General features: G+C 44.3%; 1 protein-coding gene across 6 annotated transcripts in view; it reads right to left on the reverse strand.

The window, feature by feature from the left end:
• LOC143782687 (maternal DNA replication licensing factor mcm3) overlaps nucleotides 1–22,421 on the reverse strand; it is a 66,834-nt gene that overhangs the window by 6,757 nt on the left and 37,656 nt on the right. For all 6 annotated transcript variants that reach the window (XM_077270413.1, XM_077270412.1, XM_077270418.1 and 3 more), the window contains 9 exons: nucleotides 19,374–19,504; nucleotides 19,040–19,278; nucleotides 18,718–18,826; nucleotides 18,491–18,644; nucleotides 18,280–18,411; nucleotides 17,153–17,361; nucleotides 13,594–13,768; nucleotides 12,060–12,183; nucleotides 11,060–11,213 (listed from right to left, as the gene is read on the reverse strand). In XM_077270413.1, coding sequence (XP_077126528.1) covers nucleotides 11,060–11,213; nucleotides 12,060–12,183; nucleotides 13,594–13,768; nucleotides 17,153–17,361; nucleotides 18,280–18,411; nucleotides 18,491–18,644; nucleotides 18,718–18,826; nucleotides 19,040–19,278; nucleotides 19,374–19,504 — 1,427 coding nt within the window. The remainder of the gene's footprint in view (nucleotides 1–11,059; nucleotides 11,214–12,059; nucleotides 12,184–13,593; nucleotides 13,769–17,152; nucleotides 17,362–18,279; nucleotides 18,412–18,490; nucleotides 18,645–18,717; nucleotides 18,827–19,039; nucleotides 19,279–19,373; nucleotides 19,505–22,421) is intronic.

Below are 22,421 nucleotides of genomic sequence, written 5' to 3' on the forward strand. Positions count from 1 at the left end.
AATCGACTAATCCAGGGGTGAGTAGATAGAGAAAAATCAAAAAATACACTCAGGGCCGCTATCTGGACTCTTAATGTACTTGGTCTAAGACCTTTTTGAAATCCTGACTGCAAGAAGTCAAGAATTTTCGGGATATCTGGATGGTCAGTATCAACTGTCATCTCCCCACAGAATCCACAAAATCTTTTCCATATTTTTGTGTAGATGGCAGATGTCACCGGCTTCCTGCTGGCTTGAAGGGTAGAAATGACGTCATCTGAAAGACCTTTTGCCCTCAAGACCTTCCGTTCAGGATCCAGGCTGCCAACTGAAGTGCTCCTGGGTTCTGGTGTAGAACTGGACCTTGTAGAAGAAGATCCTCTCTTTCTGGTAACAGGAGGGGTTCTTCCACTGACAATTTTTTCAACAATGGAAACCAACTTCGTTTCGGCCAGTGAGGAGCTATGAGGATGACTTTGGCCCCGTCCTCGCAGATTTTCCTGAGTGTTCTTGGAATCAATGCTAGAGGCGGAAACGCATACAGAAGACCGTTGTTCCAGGGCTGTGACAGGGCATCGATCGCCGCTGGGTTTTCCCAGGGGTTTAGGGAGTAAAAGGTTTTGACCTTTGCGTTTTGCTTTGTAGCAAATAGATCCACAGTCGGCTTCCCCCAATGATGACAAAGATCCCTGAATACTTCGCTGTTTAGTTCCCACTCTGTAGGGGATATACTTTTCCTGCTCAGGAAATCCGCCAACTGGTTCTTGGATCCCTCCAGATGTACAGCCGAGATTGACCGTACCGACTTCTCTGCCCACGTGAAGATCTTTTCTGCCAGATCTTGTAATGCCAAATGTCTTGGGCCCCCCTGATGTCGAAGGAAGGCTACAGTCGTCGTATTGTCCGAGAAGATCTTTACATGTTTGTTCTTCAGCAAATGTTGTGCCGCCGTTAAGACCTTCCAAACCGCATGCAACTCTCTGTGGTTTGATGACTTCTTGCTGTCCTTTCTTTCCCAACGACCTTGGAAATATCTTCCTAGGACATGACCTCCCCAACCTTCCTGACTTGCGTCTGTCGTGACTGACACACTCGGGGTTTGAAGCCATGGTACTCCCAGCCGGAGATTTTTGGAGAGAGTCCACCACACCAGAGATCTCTTGATCTGAAAAGAAAGATTCAGTCTTTGATTTAGAGAGTTTTGTCTTCTGTTCCAGCTTCTCAGAACTCCCTGCTGAAGCTGTCGGGAATGAAACTGGCTCCATCTCACGCAAGGGATGCAGGCCGTCATTAGCCCCAGTATTATCATCCCGTCTCTGATCGTATTTCGGCCTCGGGAGAAATGATGGACCTTTTTTACTATACCCTTTAGCCTGTCTTCCGGAAGGTAGGACATTCTTGTTTCTGAGTCGAGCATTACTCCTAGGAATTTTATTCTGGATTTCAGTATTAGATCTGATTTCTTCCAATTTATAATCCATCCGAGACTCTCTAGTGTGGAAATGAGGAATTGACAGTTGATCCTGAGCTGGTCTACTGACTGCTGCTACCAAGAGGTCGTCTAAATAAGGGATTACCATCAAATCCTGATTTCTCAGATATGCGACCACCTCTACCATAAGTTTTGTAAAAACCCTGGGAGCCGACGCCAGGCCGAAGGGGAGACAGCGAAATTGAAAGTGATAGATCTTCCCTTCCATGTTTACCGTGAACCGCAGGAACTTTTGGTGGTCTAAGTAAATGGGAACATGGTAATATGCACTCTTTAGATCCAGAGTGCACATCACCATACCCTTTCCCAACAGAGGAATGGTAGACCGAATTGACTCCATTTTGAATCTTTTGTATACCACCCAATTGTTTAGGTGCTTCAGATTTATTATCGTTCTCGATTCTCCCGATGGTTTTGTTATCGAGAAGAGATTCGAGTAATGACCTCTGTACTCTTCTTGAGAGGGGACCGGAACAATTGCCGCCATTTCTAGAAGGTCCTGTATATCCGACCACATGGGGGATGATGATTTTAGATGTGTGCTGGACACCAGAAATCTTTTGGGCGGAAGGGAGGAAAATTCGATTTTGTACCCCTGGGACACCACCTGTAACACCCAAGGACTTGTTGTTATTTCCCTCCAACCTTCTAGGAAACCGGCTAGACGACCCCCCACTCTGATGGCGTCATTTTCTATGGTAGCTAGACCTCGGACCTGAGTAACTCGAGTCCTTGGTTTTGGGTCTACTGTCTCCCCCTTTCTGGTAGCTCCATCTACCTTGCTTCCCTTTACCCCTGTAATCTGGATCTGATTATAGCGGGGTCTCCGAAAGGGCTGGAATTTTTTAGGCTTTTCTTCGGGGAACCCCTTTTTTACATCTGAGGCTTTCTCTAAGATATCGTCGAGGACCGGTCCGAAGACCCTGCCCCCAGAAAAGGGTATGGAACACAACTTATTTTTGGAGTGCATATCACCCGACCAGCTTTTGAGCCAGATAGCTCTTCGGGCTGCATTAGAGAGAGACTGACCTCTCGCCGCAAATCTAACAGTCTCTGCGGACGCGTCTGCCAAAAAGGTGGTCGCCAATTTTAACAGAGGCAGGGATTTCAGGATAGTATCCCTAGGAGTTTTGGCTATCAGTTGATTCTGAAGATCATTTAGCCACAGGTCCATGGAGCGAGCCACTGATGTTGCTGCAATATTAGCTCCAATAACTGCCGAGGAACTCTCCCAGGCCCTTTTTAAAAGGCCATCGGCTTTCCTATCCATGGGCTCTTTCAGATTGGAAGAGTCCTCAAAGGGGATTGAGGTTCTTTTGGATACTTTGGCCAATGGAATGTCTATTTTAGGAATCTCGACCCATTCTTTAACTTCATCCGGGTCGAACGGCAAGCGGAGTCGGAAATCTTTAGGGATAGTCAATCTCTTCTCCGCTTCCTCCCATTCATCCAAAATCATGGATCGGATATGGGAATTTACCGGAAACACCTTCGCAGTCTGTGAGCGCAAGCCACCAAACATTTCATCCTGAACCGAACAAGATGGTTGTGGATCCTCAATTTGCATAGTATGCCGCACAGCCTCCAACAGTTCTCCTGTGTCTGCTGCGGAGAATAAGTATTTTCTCCCTCTCTCCGGAGGGTCTCTGCTCTCCTCTTCCTCTTCTATATCCGATACAGAAGATGACGAGTCTCCTGAAGAGTAATCGACCCTCTGCCTTTTGCTCGGTCTCTCCGAAGGTGAGGCTTGAGGTAGTACCAGACCTGATACAGAAGCCTGGACTTCCTCTCTTATCATGGCTCTCATATTTGACATAAGAGAAGCCTGCTCCTCTCCTATGATTCTGCAGGTGCACGCTTCACATAGGGGTTTCTGCCAGGTATCTTTCAGCTTGGCTGCACAAATAGGACACTTTTTGCTTTTGCCAGGCTTCTTAAATGGTTTTTCAGGTAATGAGGCAGCCTATAGGAAATAACAAACTCTATGATAATGCCCCATTTTTTTTAATTTTTTTTTTGAAAGATATCCATAATACAGGGCCCTTGCTCTACTTACTAGCGCCGTGGACTCCTGCCCCTCTGCTCTAGCTGCGTCCTCCATGATGCACTGGAGATCGCTTACTGCCCCTGCACATACCTCTTATATTTCTGTTCCTCTGTCATCTGTACAGCGCTCCCGCGCTCACTACCGCTTGCAGAGACGCCGCCCGCCCCCCTCAGCCGCAAACCGGAAGTGACGCGCGGCCGGAAAGAGGATGGTGCAGCGAGGATTTCCTTCCCCATGCCGGCCGCATGGAGACGCCGACATCAGCAGAGGCCGCCGCTGGGATCGCATGCACCAGGGGGCGCGACGGAAGGATCGAGAGCCCCCGGCAGGGGGAAGCGATCCTCATACCAGGAGCAGCGCTACACTGGTAGGCAGAGGGACCCTCGGTCGGGTGTCGGCCAGCGGGTGCCTCATGGAGGGAAGGGTGAGGCAAAGCCCCCCCGATCCACATCCCCCCGCACAGAACGGTAGCTTCCTCTCGTCCGTTCCTATCCAAAATGGGACAGGAAAAACACTGAAGGGTGGTAGGGGGAGGGTCCTTTTAACCTCTCGTGTTTCCTGTCCCATCATGGATAAGAAGGACGTCCTCCAGTGTGCTGTCAGGTGGTGACCTGGAAATCGTACTTTTTGGTTGTGTGTCAATCAATGTAAGTATAATGGTAGGTGGAAAGCTGCAAGTACCAGTAGGATGAAGATTTGGCTGTAACTTTTAAATCACCTCCTATACAGCCTCCCAGTGATCCCTCCAATTGGCAGATAAAAAGCACTGTTCACATCTGTGTTTATCATGTTCTGTCATAGCAGCAGAACAAAAAAAAATTAATGTCTGTCACGATTGACACCAGTGGTGCCTGCGGCCTAATGCATCCAACTGACTGCAGTTCATTAGGATTCCATAAAGGTTTTACCGGAGAGCGTACAGTGCCGTTTTGCTCTCCAGTTTTGATAGGAACCAACATATCATATCCAACAGTTACAAATGATGATGGTCATAATTCCACCTTTGTTTCTTTAATGTGTGCAACCAGACATGCCGGGTCGCTTGACATAAGCTTATGGCCTCACAAGCACATATGAAGCAGGTAGCACAGGTAGAGATCTAGCAGTTGGCCCAAGTCCTCCCATTAGAGCACAATCTGTCTCATGAAAGTGTGAAACTGTGATAATTCCCATAGAAGCGAGATGGACAAAAAAAAGCTTAAGCTTTCCATAACTAGAAGAATGAAATTGCCTCAGAATATAAGAAGTGTTACATATTTGTTTCTTGACAGCAAGATTGGCAAACTACAAAAGACCATGTGATAGGAGTAAAATATTGATGCAAAATGGATAAATTACTGATGTAACCACACAATTATAAATCTGCATATTAAATCACTTTCTTTAGACCTCAATGGACATTCTCCATCCACAAAATGTAATTTGGAAGCTACATTCATATGAACAGATTTATAGATTACAATTGGCTGTGTATTAATAACAGAAAGAAGGGATGGAACGGAATGAAGTACCGATAGAGAATCTGTTCAAGTGGCCCAACTGGAGAAAGGTTTACTAAAGAAGATGAGCACTCCCTTCTTGTTGACCAAAAGACTTAATCATTGACATCAGAATATTAGATTTGGTCTTCAGTCTGGTGATTATATGAAGAGAAATATACAGTGGCATTTAAAAGTTTGGGCAGCCCTGGTCAAAATACTGTTATTGTGAAAAGTTGAAGATAGAATGATCTATTAAAGATGACACATTTCCTTTGTATTTTAGACAAAAAGTTCTATTATATTTTCATTCTTTACATTTTTAAAATTGCAAAAAGGTCATATGCAAAAGTTTCCTGCATGGTTAGTAGCACCCACTTTTGAAAGTATCGCAGCTTGTAAACTTTTTTGTAGCCAGGCAAGAGAGTATTTCAATTCTTGTTTGAGGAAGTTTCAACCATTCTTCCTTGGAAAAATAATCCATAATGCTCGTGTCCCAAAAAGATCCCAACTCCAGATGATGTGATGAGCAGTGACTTCAGTGATGTGACCACTCACCACGACAGCTGGAGCACACCGGGACGAGCATGAGAACCGCTGCCAGTGACCTTAATGACCGCCAGTCACAGGCAGCCATGTTCTCACGATCAGGCCAGTGTTTCAGCTGGCGTGGTGAGCAGTCGCATCACTGATGTCACCGCTCACCAAACTATACGGATGGTCGTGGAACATGGGCATTAATTATTTCTAAAAAAGTGAGTATGACTTTAATTTTTGATTTTTATCTTTTGGTTAATAAATGGGTGAAAGGGTAGGGGAGTGAGTTTAATTCAACTAAAAAGGTCTTTACTCGGTGTCTGATTTTCATCTATTGGGTCTCAAAGCTGGACACCTGGCATGAGTTGTCCCACTATGCCTTGGAGATGTTGTGCTACCCTGCCGCTACCATCTCATCTGAGTGGGTTTTTAGTGCTGCAGGAAGTCCTAACAGACAGGCGCTTTCGCCTGTCACCAAAAAAAAAAAAGCTAGATTTGCCCACATTTTTACACACCAGATGACAACAGCACATAAAGGTTTTGCAATATTCGATATTTTAATGAGCTCTGTGAGTTGCTTTTCATGCGTCTATGGATGACCCTCAATTTCTGTCTGGCTTTGCACTTTCTGCAAAGCTTTTATGACTGTATAAGTACATGAACTACACTTGGAATAAAAATATTTTTAAAGTTTTATGTATTCAATGAACCATCCCTACAGTTTAACACTGTTATTGTTACATTACGGTGATATGTAAAAAGTACAAGAAGGGTAGAAAAATATTTCTGTATTAGATTACTCATCCATACAGTATTTCGTGCTGTCACATTTTCGTGGTACAGAATAGTACAAAAAAAAAAAAAAAAAAAACTTTGGGTAAGAAATGTGTACAATCAAGCAAAATTTTCATACACTATTGTGTTCTGGGGTACATTTTTGTGATAAATAAGACTAAAAAAAAGTTGAAAAATTTTGATGGGATACATTTCTCAGCCATAAAGCATTATGTCTTCGGTACAGTTCGTTTGTATATAACCCTCAAAAGAAACTTGTTAAAAATCTTTAATCTGTATTATATTGCTCATCCATAGGGTATTACATCATCTTGGGTACATTTCATTGCTGCATTACATAGGTTGAAAAAAGGCCTAATTCCATCAAGTTGAACCATTTTCCAATAATGCATTTTGTCACTAAATTAACTATAACCCACAATGCTATGTGTAATGAGGAAATCATGCAGCCCTTTTTTAAAAGCAGTTATAGTGTCTGCTATTACTACCTCTTGTGGTCGGGCAATCCACATTCTGACAGCTCTAACTGTAAAGAACCCTTTCCTATTTTCTGCCGGAATAGCCTTTCTTCTACCCGTAAAGAGTGCCCCCTGTTCCCAAGTATGGTCTTTGGAAGGAATAAGTCATGTGCCAGTGTTTTGTACTGACCACACATTTATACATACAAATGAGATCCCCTCTGAGGCACCTTTCTTTCTAAGATAAACAAGCCCAACTTTTCTAACCTCATCATATGAGAGACCTTCCGACCTTTGTAATTATCTAGTTGCCCAGATATGAACTGACTAATTTCTGAATATCTTTTTTCAAATGTGGAGCTCAAAACTGGATTCCATATTCTAGATGTGGCCTCACCAGTGATTTATAAAAGGGTAATACGTTAGGATGGCGAGATTTTCTCTCTTTTATACATGCTAAAATCTTGTTAGCTTTTGCGGCTGCTGCTTGACATGGAGTACTGCTGCTCAAAACCACATTCAATAAGTTTATTAACCCTTTACGTGCTTCACAGGAACTGAAACAATGTGGAAGGAAAAAATGAACATTTAACTTTTTTTGCAAACATTTCATTTCAGAACCATTTTTATTTATTTTCACAAGTGTAAAAAGAGAAAATGAACCACAAAATTTGTTGTGCAATTTCTCCTGAATACGCCGATACCCCATATGTGGGGGTAAACCACTGTTTAGGCGTACGGCAGAGCTTGGAAGAGAAGGAGCGCCGTTTGACTTTTTCAATGCAGAATTGGCTGGAATTGAGATCGGACGCCATGTCGCGTTTGGAGAGCCCCTGATGTGCCTAAACAGTGGAAACCCCACACAAGTGACCCTATTTTGGAAACTAGACCAATTATGGAACTTATCTAGATGTGTGGTGAGCACTTTAAATCCCCAAGTGCCTAACAGAAATTTAGAACGTGAAGCTGTGAAAATAAACAATCCTATTTTTTCCCCTCAAAAATGATTTTTTAGCTCGCAATTTTTTATTTTCTCAAGGGTAACATGAGAAATTGGACCACAAAATTTATTGGGCAATTTATCCTGAGTACGCTGATACCCTATATGTGGGGGGACCACTGTTTGGGCGCATGGCAGAGCTCGGAAGGGAAGGAGCGCCGTTTTGGAATGCAGACTTTGATAGAATTGTCTGCGGACGTTATGTTGCGTTTGCAGAGCCCCTGATGTACCTAAACAGTAGAAACCCCCCACAAGTGACCCCATTTTGGAAACTAGACCCCCCAAGAAACTTATCTAGATGTGTGGTGAGCACTTTGAACACCCATGTGCTTCACAGAAGTTTATAATGCAGAGTCGTGAAAATAAAACTAAAAAATTTCCACAAAAATTATTTTTTAGCCTCTAATTTTTTATTTTCCCAAGGGTAACAGGAGAAATTGAACCTCAAAAGTTGTTGTCCAGTTTGTCCTGAGTACGCTGATACCCCATGTGTGTGGGGGGGACCACTGTTTGGGCACACATCGGGGCTCGGAAGGGAAGTAGTGACGTTTTAAAATGCAGACTTTGATGGAATGGTCATGTTGCATTTGCAGAGCTCCTGATGTACCTAAACAGTAGAAGCCCCCCACGAGTGACCCCATTTTGGAAAACTAGACCCCCCCAAAGAGCTTATCTAGATGTGTGGTGAGCACTATGAACCCCCCAACTGCTTCACAGAAGTTTATAATATAGAGCCATGAAAATAAAAAATCATTTTTTCCACAAAAATGATCTTTTCACCCCCAAATTTTTACTTTCACAAGGGTAACAGGATAAATTGCCCAATAAATTTTGTGGTCCAATTTCTGCTGAGTACACTGGTAGCCCATATGTGGGGGGGGGGGGACCACTGTGTGGGCGCATGGCAGAACTCGGAAGGGAAGGAGCGCCGTTTTGGAATGCAGACTTTGATAGAATGGTCTGCGAGCATTATGGTGCGTTTGCAGAGCCCCTGATGTACCTAAACAATAGAAACCCCCTACAAGTGACCCCATTTTGGAAACTAGACCCCCCAAGGAACTTATCTAGATGTGTGGTGAGAATTTTGAACGCCCAAGTGCTTCACAGAAGGTTGACGCAGAGCCGTGAAAATAAAAAATCTTTTTTTTCAACAAAAATGATTTTTTAGCCCCCAATTTTTTTTTATTTTCGCAAGGGTAACAGGAGAAACTGGACCCCAAAAGTTGTTTTCCAACTAGTACTTAGTACGCTGATGCCCCATATGTGGGGGTAAACCACTGTTTGGGCACACGGCAGAGCTCAGAAGGGAGAGAGAACCATTTGACTTTTTGAGCGCAAAATTGGCTGTCTCGTTTGGAGACCCCCTGATGTACCTAAACAGTTGAAACCCCCCAATTCTAACTCCAACCCTAACCCCAACACACCCCTAACCCTAATCACAACCCTAACCCCAAAACACCCCTAATCCCAACCCTAATCAAACCCTAAACCCAACACACCCCTAATACTAATCTCAACCCTAACCTCAAACCTAACCCTAACCCCAATACACCCCTAATCCCAAACCTAACCCTAATGCCAACCCTAACCCTAATCCAAACCCTAATCCCAACCCTAATCACAACTCTAACCCTAACTTTAGCTGCAACCCTAGCCCTAACTTTAGCCCCAACCCTAACCCTAACCCTAACCGGAAAATGGAAATACACACTTTTTTTTAATTTTATTATTTTTTCCTAACTAAGGGGGTGATAAAGGGGCGGTTATTTACTATTTTTTTTATTTTATCACTGATAGGATCTCACAGTGACCAAGATAAAACAAGAGGAACAATCTTCCTCTGCCGGCCATCTTCCCGGAGGAAGATGCCGGCAGCCAGGCGAAGAAGCAGGAGGACCCAGGGACAACGGTTAGAATAACAGGGTCCCCGATCCCCCTATTTCTCTGTCCTCTGATGTGCGATCACATCAGAGGACAGAGAATAACACAACGCATTTTTTTCTTTTTTGCTGTCGCCAGTAAACGGTTATTTACCGGCGATCACAAAACAGGGGTTGGTAAAAACCGACCCCGATCATGTTCTTTAGGGTCTCTGCTACCCCTGGCATCCGAGACCCCAAAGATCTTCCGGGTGCCGGCCGGCAGGCGCACTGCGCATGTGCCTGCCATTTTTTTGCCGGAAGAAGATGGCGGCGCCCATGGGGAACCACGAGGAGCACCGGGAGAGACGGGTGAGTATCGGGGGGCAATCAGGGACCCCATTTCTCTGTCCTCTGATGTGCGATCACATCGGAGGACAGAGAAATTAAATGGCAAATCGCTTCTTTTTTTTTTGCAACCGCCGGTAAACTGTTATTTACCGGCGATCGCAACTCAGGGGTCGGTAAAAACCGACCCGAATCATGTTCTCTGGGGTCTCGGCTACCCCCGGCAACCGAGACCCCAGAGAAAATCCGACTCTGGGGACTCTGGGGGGCGCTATACACTTTTTTTATGGTTTTAAGTACCCTTAACTGCCACCGTTAAAAGGCGTATCGGCGGTCGTTAAGGGGTTAAACCTCATTTGCCAAGCGTCTGCCGAGACATCTTATCCAGATCGTTTTGCAATATTGTACTATAAAAGAGAAAAATTTAGCATCCTACGTCCTTTGGTGTCATCCGCAAAGACTGACACTATACCCTCAATAAAGAGGTTAAAAAGAATTGGTCCTAGCACAGATCCCTGTGGTCCCCACTGCTGACTAGATCCCATTTAGAGAACGTACCATTCATGACAACTGTTTTCTGTCATTTGTCAGATGCTTCCAGGGGTCTTCCCCATGCAGTTCCCTTCCATTCAGCACTTTTCCCATCCATTTGAACATGGTCACTGCCTCCCAGAGCTCTTTGAAGGTTGTGCTGGAAAAAAATGCTCGGCTTTCCTATTGACTGCCGTTATACAGGTCACTCGAAATGAGCATTCCAGTATTGGGCATTGCTTTGTTCGAGCAAAGAGCACCCGACCATTTTAGTGCTAGCTCATCTCTGCCCATGATGTAAAACCCATATAAAAATTACACTATCCTAAAGATATTCATTTAATCCAGTAGAGAGATTAAAAGCCCAATCTAAAATGTTGACTATACAAAGGGCATAAACGGTCATTTTCTTTCGAGTTAACAAGCCATTTAAGTGTACATGTCACCTGAATAAGAAAGGTTTCATGTCTGCTTGACAAAATCTAAAACCATCAGTATGCAATAGTAATATATTTGCCATTGTATATTTACATACCCTAGCTCTGTCATTGTTTATTTCATCATGGCTCCGAAGTTTGGCATATTCTTGAGAAATGTGATCTGCTGCCTCAGAAGTCAGGACAGGCTTTAGGAGTTTAGCCACATGGATATATTTCCGTATGAACTCCATGCTTACAATTTTAGACTTGCTATGAGCGAGGAAAAGAAAAAAGTAAAATAAAAACCATCGTATACATTGTAATAAATCAAATCAATAATAAATCTATTAAGGCTACATTTATTGATTGCTTCCAGTCCTTTGAAGACCTTTAGACTATGCCTCGATTCATCAAGACCAGCAATTTTCTTGCCGGTCTTGAGGGTGGTTGGTTGAATCAGATGCTCCTTATTCATTAAGAGGTGCATGCCTTCATAAATCTGAAGCATCTGATGAGACGTGCACCTCTCTACATTACGTCAAAACATTTTACTCCAATCCGGGACTGGCGTGAGATCTCTGGAGTACAAAATGCCACAGGTCATCATAAATTAGACAAGGTGCTGCATCACACCCCTGCCACATCCCTATTCCAGCTTTGTCTATTTTGACGGATTTGGGAGAAACTTGTGAAAAAATTTTGCAGCTTTTCAAAACTTTTACATCACACAACTTTTTTGGGGTAAAAGTTTTGATGAATTAGAGACTACGTTCCAAAATAGGGGGAACAAACAATTGAAACCTTAATGCACATTAGATAGGTATACGCTATATTGCGTGTCACACTTTGGAGAACATGAAGTTCATTTCTCCCAGGAGCCGCCGGCTTTCAGTCGTGAATGTGTGCCTAAAGTAATTACAGTCACAGCTCAGAGGACTGCAGTGCTGGGGTGTGCTTACAGCCAAGTTGATTTTCTCTCAGGTGCCGCACTTAGTACAACGTTTGGGCATCTTCATAACGCTATTAACCAGCAGATTAACCCTATATCTGGTGCTTAATGGCAATAACGAACCTGACCATTTCCCCATAAGAAAAGCAATACTGAAAATTACAAACTTTTTCCGTGGTCCATGCAGAAGAGTATCATGTTTCTCATAGATCTGCAGCTCTTGATCGGTGACATCAGTAGCATTTGGATCATCGGTAGCAAAAATCTCAACACTGCACCCAAGAGGCATGGCTATGAATGGGAAAAAAAAATAAAAATAGTAACTTTAATTAGGTATCAGTTATCCACAAAATTTTAGGAGCCTGGTAACATCACTCAACAGCACAGCTAAAGAAAGAGTAAATGATTAAGGAGTGGTTCTCTTCATAGTATCTACTTATCCTAAATTGTTCCTGACCCAGTCTTGTTCACAATGCCATGGAATTTTATAATTGCTCAATAAGACCAATCACACTTTGAAGGCATGTGGTCATCTTTCTATGCACGATTATACACAGATATACCATAGGTCGGCAGCATCTTGCCAACGACTAAGAGCGAATGCACTTCACAGGTTATTCTGTAATTGTGTTAGATTTGTATTTAAGCTAGCTGTTCAATCATACAGATAAAATGCTAAAATGGATTGTCAGAATTAAAAAAAAAAAAAAAAAAAAAAAAAGAAGGATCTTCTCTAAAGACAGCCTCAGACCTTACAGCCTTATTCACGTTAATGGGGACTGGCTACAACACCTTAAACTGCCCACAGACAAGGGTTTCATTTCAAGAGAAAAAAATAAATAAATCAGGCAGATTTTGTGTTTTAAATCAATTGGTTCCTTGGCTTCTTTGATCAACCATTTCATTTATAGGTTTCAATAGATTTTACATACGGTCTGTCCAGTCCAGAGCTGAAAAGTTAGGGCGTAGACAGACGGCCGTAATTCTTGTGCGAAGATCGCATGGCAGTGCACAAGCTGGTCCAGCACCTCTACTGACCTGATCCTGATTAGCATGATGGATTTCTATGCCGCAGTCATGCTCAGGTCAGGAGAACCGATGGTCAGTCAGAGGATTCCAATGCGATCCTCGCATGAGAAATACGGCTGTCTGTCTGCCCCCTTAGAAATATGGCAACCATGTACTTGAGTGAAGAGGACGTCAGCTTAAAAGGAGTATTCGCACGTATGTGATAGGCAACAACTTCCTGATCACTAGGAGTCTGACTGCTGGGAACTCCACTGATCCAGAGAACTGAGGCTCTGAAGAGCCCTGTGTAAATGGAGCGGTGGTCAATCATGCGCAGTGTCTCTACATTAATTCTTAATGAAACTGATGGAGATAGACAAGCCCGGACTCGGCTGACCTTTGTCACTACCATAAGAATGAATATCAGCAGAGTGCATCATCAACCACTGCTCAATTCGCACAGACCTCATCAGAACAATTTCTCAGGATCAGTGGGGTTCCAGCAGCCACACACACAGCGATCAGGAAGTTACCCCCATCCCATGAATCAGGGATAAATTCCAAACTTAAGACTACCTCTTTAATAGATTCAAATGAGCTAGAACAAGAATACACAAATCTTGCTATGGTATTGGTTCTAAAAAGAACAAGACATATGGTCACATATTATTAAATACAGATAGTCGGCCATACCATATCCATCCTGCTCTCCAGGTGTTCTATATCTGTGTATTCTCAGCACATGATCTGCAATCTCACGATCATTATCTGCATCCATTTGATCCAGAACAATAAATAACAGATCAAATCTTGAAAGCAGAGAATCTTGTAAGCCAATGTTTTCCATAGGTGTCCTATACTGATCATACTGTAAAATGAAAATATGTTAATATAAAATTAATACAAAAGGTTGTCAGTTATAAATCAAAAATTATGCACTGGGAAAGAAAAGAAAAACAATAAAAACTGCCATGATTGCTTACTAAATGGGAGCACACTGGGTAAACTGACAAACTGACAGGGAAAGGAGTTTAGGAATTTTTAGAAATCAATGTCAGGCAGCTGGAGAAATTGAGAGCATCAATTGGTGAATAGTAACAAACGATGAGAACACAGGACTAATAATTTTACAAGTTGCCAGTCATACCGTATGTGGAATAGTGTGTGCACAAGAAAGAACTTTAAAAACAGGCTACCAAAGCAAGGAATGGAACCGGCTGCCAGTCTGACCTCATGATTATACTTCACAACAATGACATCGTAACACCAAAAAAGGAAAAGTCGAGGAATTATGGAAATCACAGGATGAGATGTCAATGATAAATGCAAATGATGAAAAAACACATTACATTCTAAACATTTCAAGGTATTCAATATCAAGTATGAGCACCATGCACATAAATTACAATCACCTAGGGTATGCGCCCATGGTCAGGATTCGGCAGCGCTTTGGACGCAGTACATGTCCGCTGTGTCCAAAGAGCTGACGGCTTTTGAACGCAGGTGATTCCACATGTGATCACTGAACCGTGCGGAATCACTGCGTCCTATACGTTGTACGGGTGACATTTATCTTGTGGAGACTTGCATCTCCACAAGATAAATTGACATGCTGCGGTCTGGAGAGACGCACCACATGTCCGTCTCCGCAGGTGAGCCGTGGGCATCTGTGCACGCATAGTGGAGATGGGATTTCCTGAAATCCCATCCACTATGCTGTAACATCTGGACGCTGCGGGTTGGACGCTGCTGATGTACACAGCGTCCAACCCACAGTGTTTACTGATCATAGGAACATACCCTTACACACACACACACACACACACACACACACACACACACACACACACACACACACACACACACACACTGGCTGCCAATGAGCTTGTTCTGCCACACTGAATGCTGACCAGTGAATTAGAACCGTTCGATGAGAGAAGTCCGGAGATGCTGCAGGCCATGGTAGCAGATTTAGGTCATGGAGGCTGCTCACAGTAGCACAGGCAACATGAGGCCTGTCATTGTCATATTAAGAAACTGCTCCTGGGAAACTTTAGAGAAATTACCATACCACCAGATCAGTTCTGTACTCCAAGTGAAAGTGGATGTTGCACACCAACATCAGACAGTGTCTACACAAGCTATATTAGAAGAAATTAGAAGGCTTTTGCATGTCATTAGGCTACAAGCCAGACGTCCAACTACAGGTGTTTGTCTGACATGCCACTGCTTTCAAAGCCCATCATGTTGCAGAGTAAGACAGCAATGAAGGCTGAAATGAAGGTCTAGCCTCTTCAGCAATAAGCCCCACATTTGTTTTGTATGCAACACCATCAAGAGGCCTTCACTTCAGTGTGGGATGGCATAATATAAGGCAGCCAGAGCTCTCTGGCTTTCATTCCAGGTACACTTGCTATTACATTTTGATTGGGTTGTGGAACCAGTGGTACATCAAGTGTCCAAGAATCTGTTTTCCAACATGACGAGGCCAGACCACGTTACTCATTCTATAGTAAGCAGCATGCATGACCTAAACATGCTAACATGGCCTGCAGCGTCACTAGACTTTACTGATCAAGAACATCTGGGACATTGGTCAGCAATTTCAAAAGGTGTTGCCAGCAGATTTTGATGATTTGGGTGCCCAAGTGTATTCAGCATGGCAGAATATTTTTTAGAGAACCTCATTGATACACACCTTTACATGCTAAATGTATGCATTTCTGTGTGTGGAGCTCACACTTGTTACTGAATAAATAGATTTTTATCCCCCATCATTTGCATATCTAACATGTTTGTCAATACTGTGATTCCCATAATTATAATTTCAAGACTTCCTTCTTGGTGTTGCAATTTAATTGTTAAGTGTATAAATAAAAATATGTGAAAGGTGAACATGATCAATCATGATTTATTGATGCCAACAACCACAAGGGGGCATCAACTACCTCTAGCGGAAGGGATGCTTTCCAACATAGAAGGGGATAGTTTACTGAAAGAGCAGTTAAACTACAGAGCTTAAGATGATGAGTTGCGATAAACTGATAAAAAAAAAAAAAAAAAGTGACTGGATACCTTTCTGTGAATGCCATGTACGTCTATAAAAATTAGAAGAATTGTTCCTACCTGTATTTCGGTAGAAGCTGTATTAAAACCACCAAGAGTTGCTGCACAGACCACCAGTTACAACAACAAAACTGAAAATAGAAGCCAGGAAGGAGAGGAGATTGCGGTATCGCCTGGGCAAGTTTCAGGGACGATCCGTCCACCTTTTTAGATACTTAAAGTGCCCAGACAATACCTCAATCTCGTCTCCTTATTGACATCTGTATTCAGTTTTGTGTTATCAGAACTGGCTGTTCGTGCAGCAGCCCTTGGTTGTTTTATTACAGGTTCTACCATTTCAGGTGAGCAACGGTATTATGTACATATACATATATCTCACACTGATGGCAGAGCAAAGCATGGACCATGTTCTCCTATTCATGATTGATGAGCTACCTCCACTGCTTAAGGAACATAAATTACTGTGCATAAGGAGGATATGGTCAATCAACGACGATTCGGCAGGAGGAAAGCAACTGAAATATAGTATTTTTTAACAGAAGCAAGCTTCGCTTTCTCTGCTAAATTGATAGGTCTATCTACATATAAAGACATAGTGACCCATCAATCTAGCCAAGTCAGCTGGGAATCTACCCCACTATAATTCTTCATGATCCCAGCTGTTTTAAAACAGTTTTCTCTAAAATGTTGCAACTAGAGACAAAAGGAGCCTGTGGAATTCAAGTTGTCGACATAAGTTTTTTCCCACAATTTAATTTGTGGAAAATAAATACTGGGGAAACTTGTAATTGAGAAGGAGAGAGGATCCTGCTGACCAGGAGAGCTTACATTCTACAGAAGAGAGACTTACCCAGTAACTCTGGAGATGGAAAGCTGCGGTCTGTCATTGATCCAGCACTGTCACATGAAAGTACTCTACGGTGGCCCCTCAAGTTGCCCATCATTTTATCATATAGTGCCATTTTGTTACAACACATGATGGAATCTGATCAAAAGTCAAAAGCCTTCTGAGCAGATATTAGGATAGCGCAAAATACTATTAGAAATAACCAATAAGGGAAGCCTCAGGATCCTGTCTAGATATATCAATTTATCTCCAAACATAATAAGATATTAAAAGGGTCATGCTTAAAGACCACTAATAGGCATGTTCTTTGCTAAAGCTAGACCATATATCAAAGCATACCCTTCCATAAACTGGATTGGCTGCAGCCAGAACACTGCAGCGGGCATTTAATCTTGCTTGGATCCCAGCTTTCGCGATTGTAACACGACCTTGCTCCATGACTTCATGTATAGCGGTCCTGTCCATGTCAGACATTTTGTCAAATTCATCAATACATACAACACCTCGGTCAGCGAGCACCATGGCACCAGCCTCAAGACGCCTCTCCCCTAACAAGAAAAGGTAGATTATTACACATGTGCAGTAAATAAATAGCTAGACTTTAGCCCTTATTATTCCACAAGTCAGGCTTCTTGCCAATGAGGTTATGACTGTATGGACTAAAGTGCCTCTTTTCAGGTTGACCAATTGACACAAGGACTGGTTGTGGATGGCAAATCAAGGCGGCTGCACATCTGGTCATTCATGTGAAAATGCAATAATGAATAAGACTAATTGTGTGCTTCTTAGCAGGAAATGTGGTAGAAGATTCTGGAAAAATATTTAGCACAAATGGCGTCTTATCCAATGACACTACAGAAATAAAAAGAAAAAAAAAGGCAAATGATTGCTCACCTAGTATGGTTGTGCAACTACAACCACAGTAAATTATTTTTTTTCGTTTTTGTTTAACGAAATCAGCTGCTGACCCTCAAATAAAAGCCATTAGATACCTAAAAGGAGTTTGGGGATTTTCTTCAGCATGGCCAACCATACTGGTAATTTGGACCAAGGGTGTTCAGAAATTGATCCCAGGATCAAAGAGTTTTAATAGCAGTTTGTCAACATGTTTCACAGTATACCATTTATCAGGACAAACCACACTGATGAAGCGGAATACATCGAAATCAGTTGACAAAAACCACTATTAAAAAAAAACTCTACGATCATGGTATCCATTGCTAATCACTCTTGGTCCAAATTACTGGTACAGTCGGAAACACAGAAAAAGCCCCAAAACTCCTTTTGGTTTATCTAATTAGCCTGCAATGTGTCTCAGTACATTTGTTCCTATTTGACAGCCAATTGTGATTTAATTAAAAATAAACTCTAAACCTAGGTGTAGTCTGGTGCTGATGCATCACAAATAGAAAGCATGTAAAGCTTTGACCTTAATACTGTGAACACGTAAGAAATGTATAACTTGCCTGTTTCTTGATCAGTTGTAACAGCTGCTGTTAACCCTACTCCAGACGATCCCCTACCAGTGGTGGGAATGGCTCTTGGAGCTGTGTGCAACACATATCGCAGCAGTTGGGATTTGGCAACAGATGGGTCACCTAGAAAATGCAATATATACAACTGGTCATACCAATGAAGAAAGGTACACAATATATGACAAATTTAAATAGTCTTTACCTATGAGGAGAACATTAATATCTCCTCGTATACGAGTTCCATTTTCAAGAACCTTCTCATTTCCTCCAAGCAGCATACATAGAATGGCTTTCTTAATATAATCATGGCCATGAATACTTGGTGCCAATGATTTGCTTAACTGGTCAAAAATATCCTAATACAAGAATAAGAAAATAAAATGTAGATAAAGAATCCATTGGTTATTTTAAAGCCAGTTTAACCCTTACCTTTGAATGAACTTTGCAGAATTTCTTGATTTTGGCAACATCATCAGCTGAAAATGTTGGGGCAATTTCTTTGCTCATCGGTTTGACGTTATTGGCCAATAATATGGTCCTAAACGCAAGCAAACAAACCAAAATTATTAACTGTAGATAAACACGTTACATTTTTGTTTATCCCAGATAATTGTGGCTTCATTCAGTGAATCTCTTCAAGAAACTTAGGCACTGTACTGTTTTAGAGATTTCAGCAGTACAGTTGGGGGTGACTACTTATGAATATCGCAATGAAAAGAAATTACTCAGTAAAGAAAGTTATCCCTCATACCTGAATGTACCAGATGTGAATCCTCCCTGCTTGGACGGTAAACAGCGGTATACACCCACTATCTGGACTCTGTCACCAGGTTTACATTTATCCACTAGATCATCATCTGCAATGATATCAACGGAGCGAGGCAGCTGCCCAGCAGGAGCCCTCTCTGGCATTTCTTGTATACTCAGAGTTTGATGATCTCTGTATGTGCTCAGCCCATATTCCGTCTCAAGTGGATTGTTTTCTTCATCCTAAGAGCATACATTAGTAATCACTACACTTCTTGAACAAGAGATGGTTGAACAATAAGAAAATATTACAGGCAACTATACTTTATGATTCATACTTTGGTGGGGTAAATTGCAGTGGATGGAAACGCTTCAAGTGTTGTAAGATCAGTGTACTTTCTTTCCAGAGTCTTCTTTGTAGCTGGACAGTAATGTACACTTCTCATGACTTTAGGTCGTACCAAGGAACCTATTAAGAAGCCAGAGAAAAAACAGCTTAAAATACAAAACATCAAATTTACTTACTAGTAGCAGTTTTTTCCAGAACCCATGATAGCACACCTGAGAAAGGGATACGCCAACCAAGGACCGGAAACCTACTGAAAAGGGCAGTACCTCTCCCCTGCATTAGTTGGGTTACAGAGCACGAGAGGACCTTCCCCTACCAGGAGCCCATCCATTCGAGCCTGGGTCCCCTACCTGGAGCCCATCCATTCTAACCTGGGGCCCCTACCTGGAGCCCATCCATTCTAGCCTGGGGCCCCTACCTGGAGCCCATCCATTCTAGCCTGGGGCCCCTACCTGGAGCCCATCCATTCTAGCCTGGTGCCCCTACCAGGTGCCCATCCATTCTAGCCTGGGTCCCCTACCTGGAGCCCATCCATTCTAACCTGGGTCCCCTACCAGGAGCCCATAGATTCTAGCCTGGGTCCCCTACCAGGAGCCCATCCATACTAGCCTGGGTCCCCTACCAGGAGCCCATCCAATCTAGCCTGGGTCCCCTACCAGGAGCCCATCCAATCTAGCCTGGGTCCCCTACCTGGAGCCCATCCATTCTAGCCTGGGTCCCCTACCAGGAGCCCATCCATTCTAGCCTTGGTCCCCTACCAGGTGCCCATCCATTCTAGCCTGGATCCCCTACCAGGAGCCCATCCATTCTAGCCTGGATCCCCTACCAGGAGCCCATCCATTCTAGCCTGGATCCCCTACCAGGAGCCCATCCATTCTAGCCTGGGTCCCCTACCAGGAGCCCATCCATTCTAGCCTGGGTCCCCTACCAGGAGCCCATCCATTCTAGCCTTGATCCCCTACCAGGAGCCCATCCATTCTAGCCTGGGTCCCCTACCAGGAGCCCATCCATTCTAGCCTGGGGCATCTACCTGGAGCCCATCCACTCTAGCCTGGGGCCCTTCCAGGAGCCCATCCACTCTAGCCTGGGGCCCCTACCTGGATCCCATCGATTCTAGCCTGGGTCCCCAACCTGGAGCGCATCCATTCTAGCCTGGGTCCCCTACCTGGAGCCCATCCATTCTAGCCTGGGTCCCCTACCTGGAGCCCATCCATTCTACCCTGGGTCCCCTACCAGGAGCCCATCCATTCTTGCCTAGGTCCTTTACCAGGAGCCCATCCATTCTAGCCTGGATCCCCTACCAGGAGCCCATCCATTCTAGCCTGGGTCCCCTACCAGATGCCCATCCATCCTAGCCTGGGTTCCCTACCAGGAGCCCATCCATTCTAGCCTGGGTCCCCTACCAGGAGCCCCATCCATTTTAGCCTGGGTTCCCTACCAGGAGCCTATCCATTCTAGCCTGGGTCCCCTACCAGGAGCCCATCCATTCTAACCTGGGGCCCTACCAGGAGCCCATCCATTCTAGCCTGGGTCAACTACCAGGGGCCCATCCATTCTATCCTGGGTCCCCTACCAGGAGCCCATCCATTCTAGCCTGGGTCCCCTACCAGGAGCCCATCCATTCTAGCCTCAGTCCCCTACCAGGAGCCCATCCACTGTAGCTTGGGGACCCCTACCAGGAGCCCATCCACTCTAGCCTGGGGCCCCTACCAGGAGCCCATCCACTCTAGCCTGGGTCCCCTACCTGGAGCCCATCCATGCTAACATGTGTCCCTTACCTGGAACCCATCCATTCTAGCATGTGTCCCTTACCTGGAGCCCATCCATTCTAGCCAGGGTCCCCTCCCAGGAGCCCATCCATTCTAGCCTGGGTCCCCTACCAGGAGCCCATCCATTCTAGCCTGGGTCCCCTACCAGGAGCCCATCCACTCTAGCCTGGGGCCCTTCCAGGAGCCCATCCACTCTAGCCTGGGGCCCCTACCTGGATCCCATCGATTCTAGCCTGGGTCCCCAACCTGGAGCGCATCCATTCTAGGCTGGGTCCCCTACCTGGAGCCCATCCATTCTAGCCTGGGTCCCCTACCTGGAGCCCATCCATTCTACCCTGGGTCCCCTACCAGGAGCCCATCCATTCTTGCCTAGGTCCTTTACCAGGAGCCCATCCATTCTAGCCTGGATCCCCTACCAGGAGCCCATCCATTCTAGCCTGGGTCCCCTACCAGGAGCCCATCCATTCTAGCCTGGGTCCCCTACAAGGAGCACATCCATTCTAGCCTGGGGCCCATACCAGGAGCCCATCCATTTTAGCCTGGGTCCCCTACCAGGAGCCCATCCATTCAAGCCTGGGTCCCCTACAAGGAGCCCATCCATTCTAGCCTAGTTCCCCTACCTGGAGCCCATCCATTCTAGCCTGGGTCCCCTCCCAGCAGCCCATCCATTCTAGCCTGGGTCCCCTCCCAGGAGCCCATCCATTCTAGCCTGGGCCCCCTACCAGAAGCCCATCCATTCTAGCCTGGGTCCCCTACCTGGAGCCCATCCATGCTAGCCTGAATTTGATCTAGGTTTATTGGATTTGAGAAAGAAAAGTAGCTTTGTTCCACCTGTAAATTCGGCTGTGATAGATGCGTTTGAGAAAGTGGTCACATTGGAGGTTGAAACACTGAGAAGTAATAGTGTGGAGGATTATAAACATCCAAATATTCTGAAGGAAGAATTCCTGGCCCTACAGGAACTGATCCATGACGGCGACATCATTATAAAACCCGCGGATAAAGGGGGTGCTGTCGTCGTCATGGACAGGTCAATGTATATGTTTGAAGTTGGGAGACAGCTGATGGATACAAATGTGTATTGTAAAATGGATGGAGATCCAAAGTTCAGTATTGGAAGGGAGATTGAGATTTGCCTGAAGAGGCATTGAATGGAAATATTATAGATCAACAACTATATGAGTACTTATGGATAGAAGCACCGACAACACCAGTACTGTATATAATCCCCAAAATACATACGACATTGGACAATCCACCGGGGTGCC

The sequence above is a fragment of the Ranitomeya variabilis genome, chromosome 6 (genome assembly GCF_051348905.1).
Source record: "Ranitomeya variabilis isolate aRanVar5 chromosome 6, aRanVar5.hap1, whole genome shotgun sequence".
NCBI lineage: Eukaryota > Metazoa > Chordata > Amphibia > Anura > Dendrobatidae > Ranitomeya > Ranitomeya variabilis.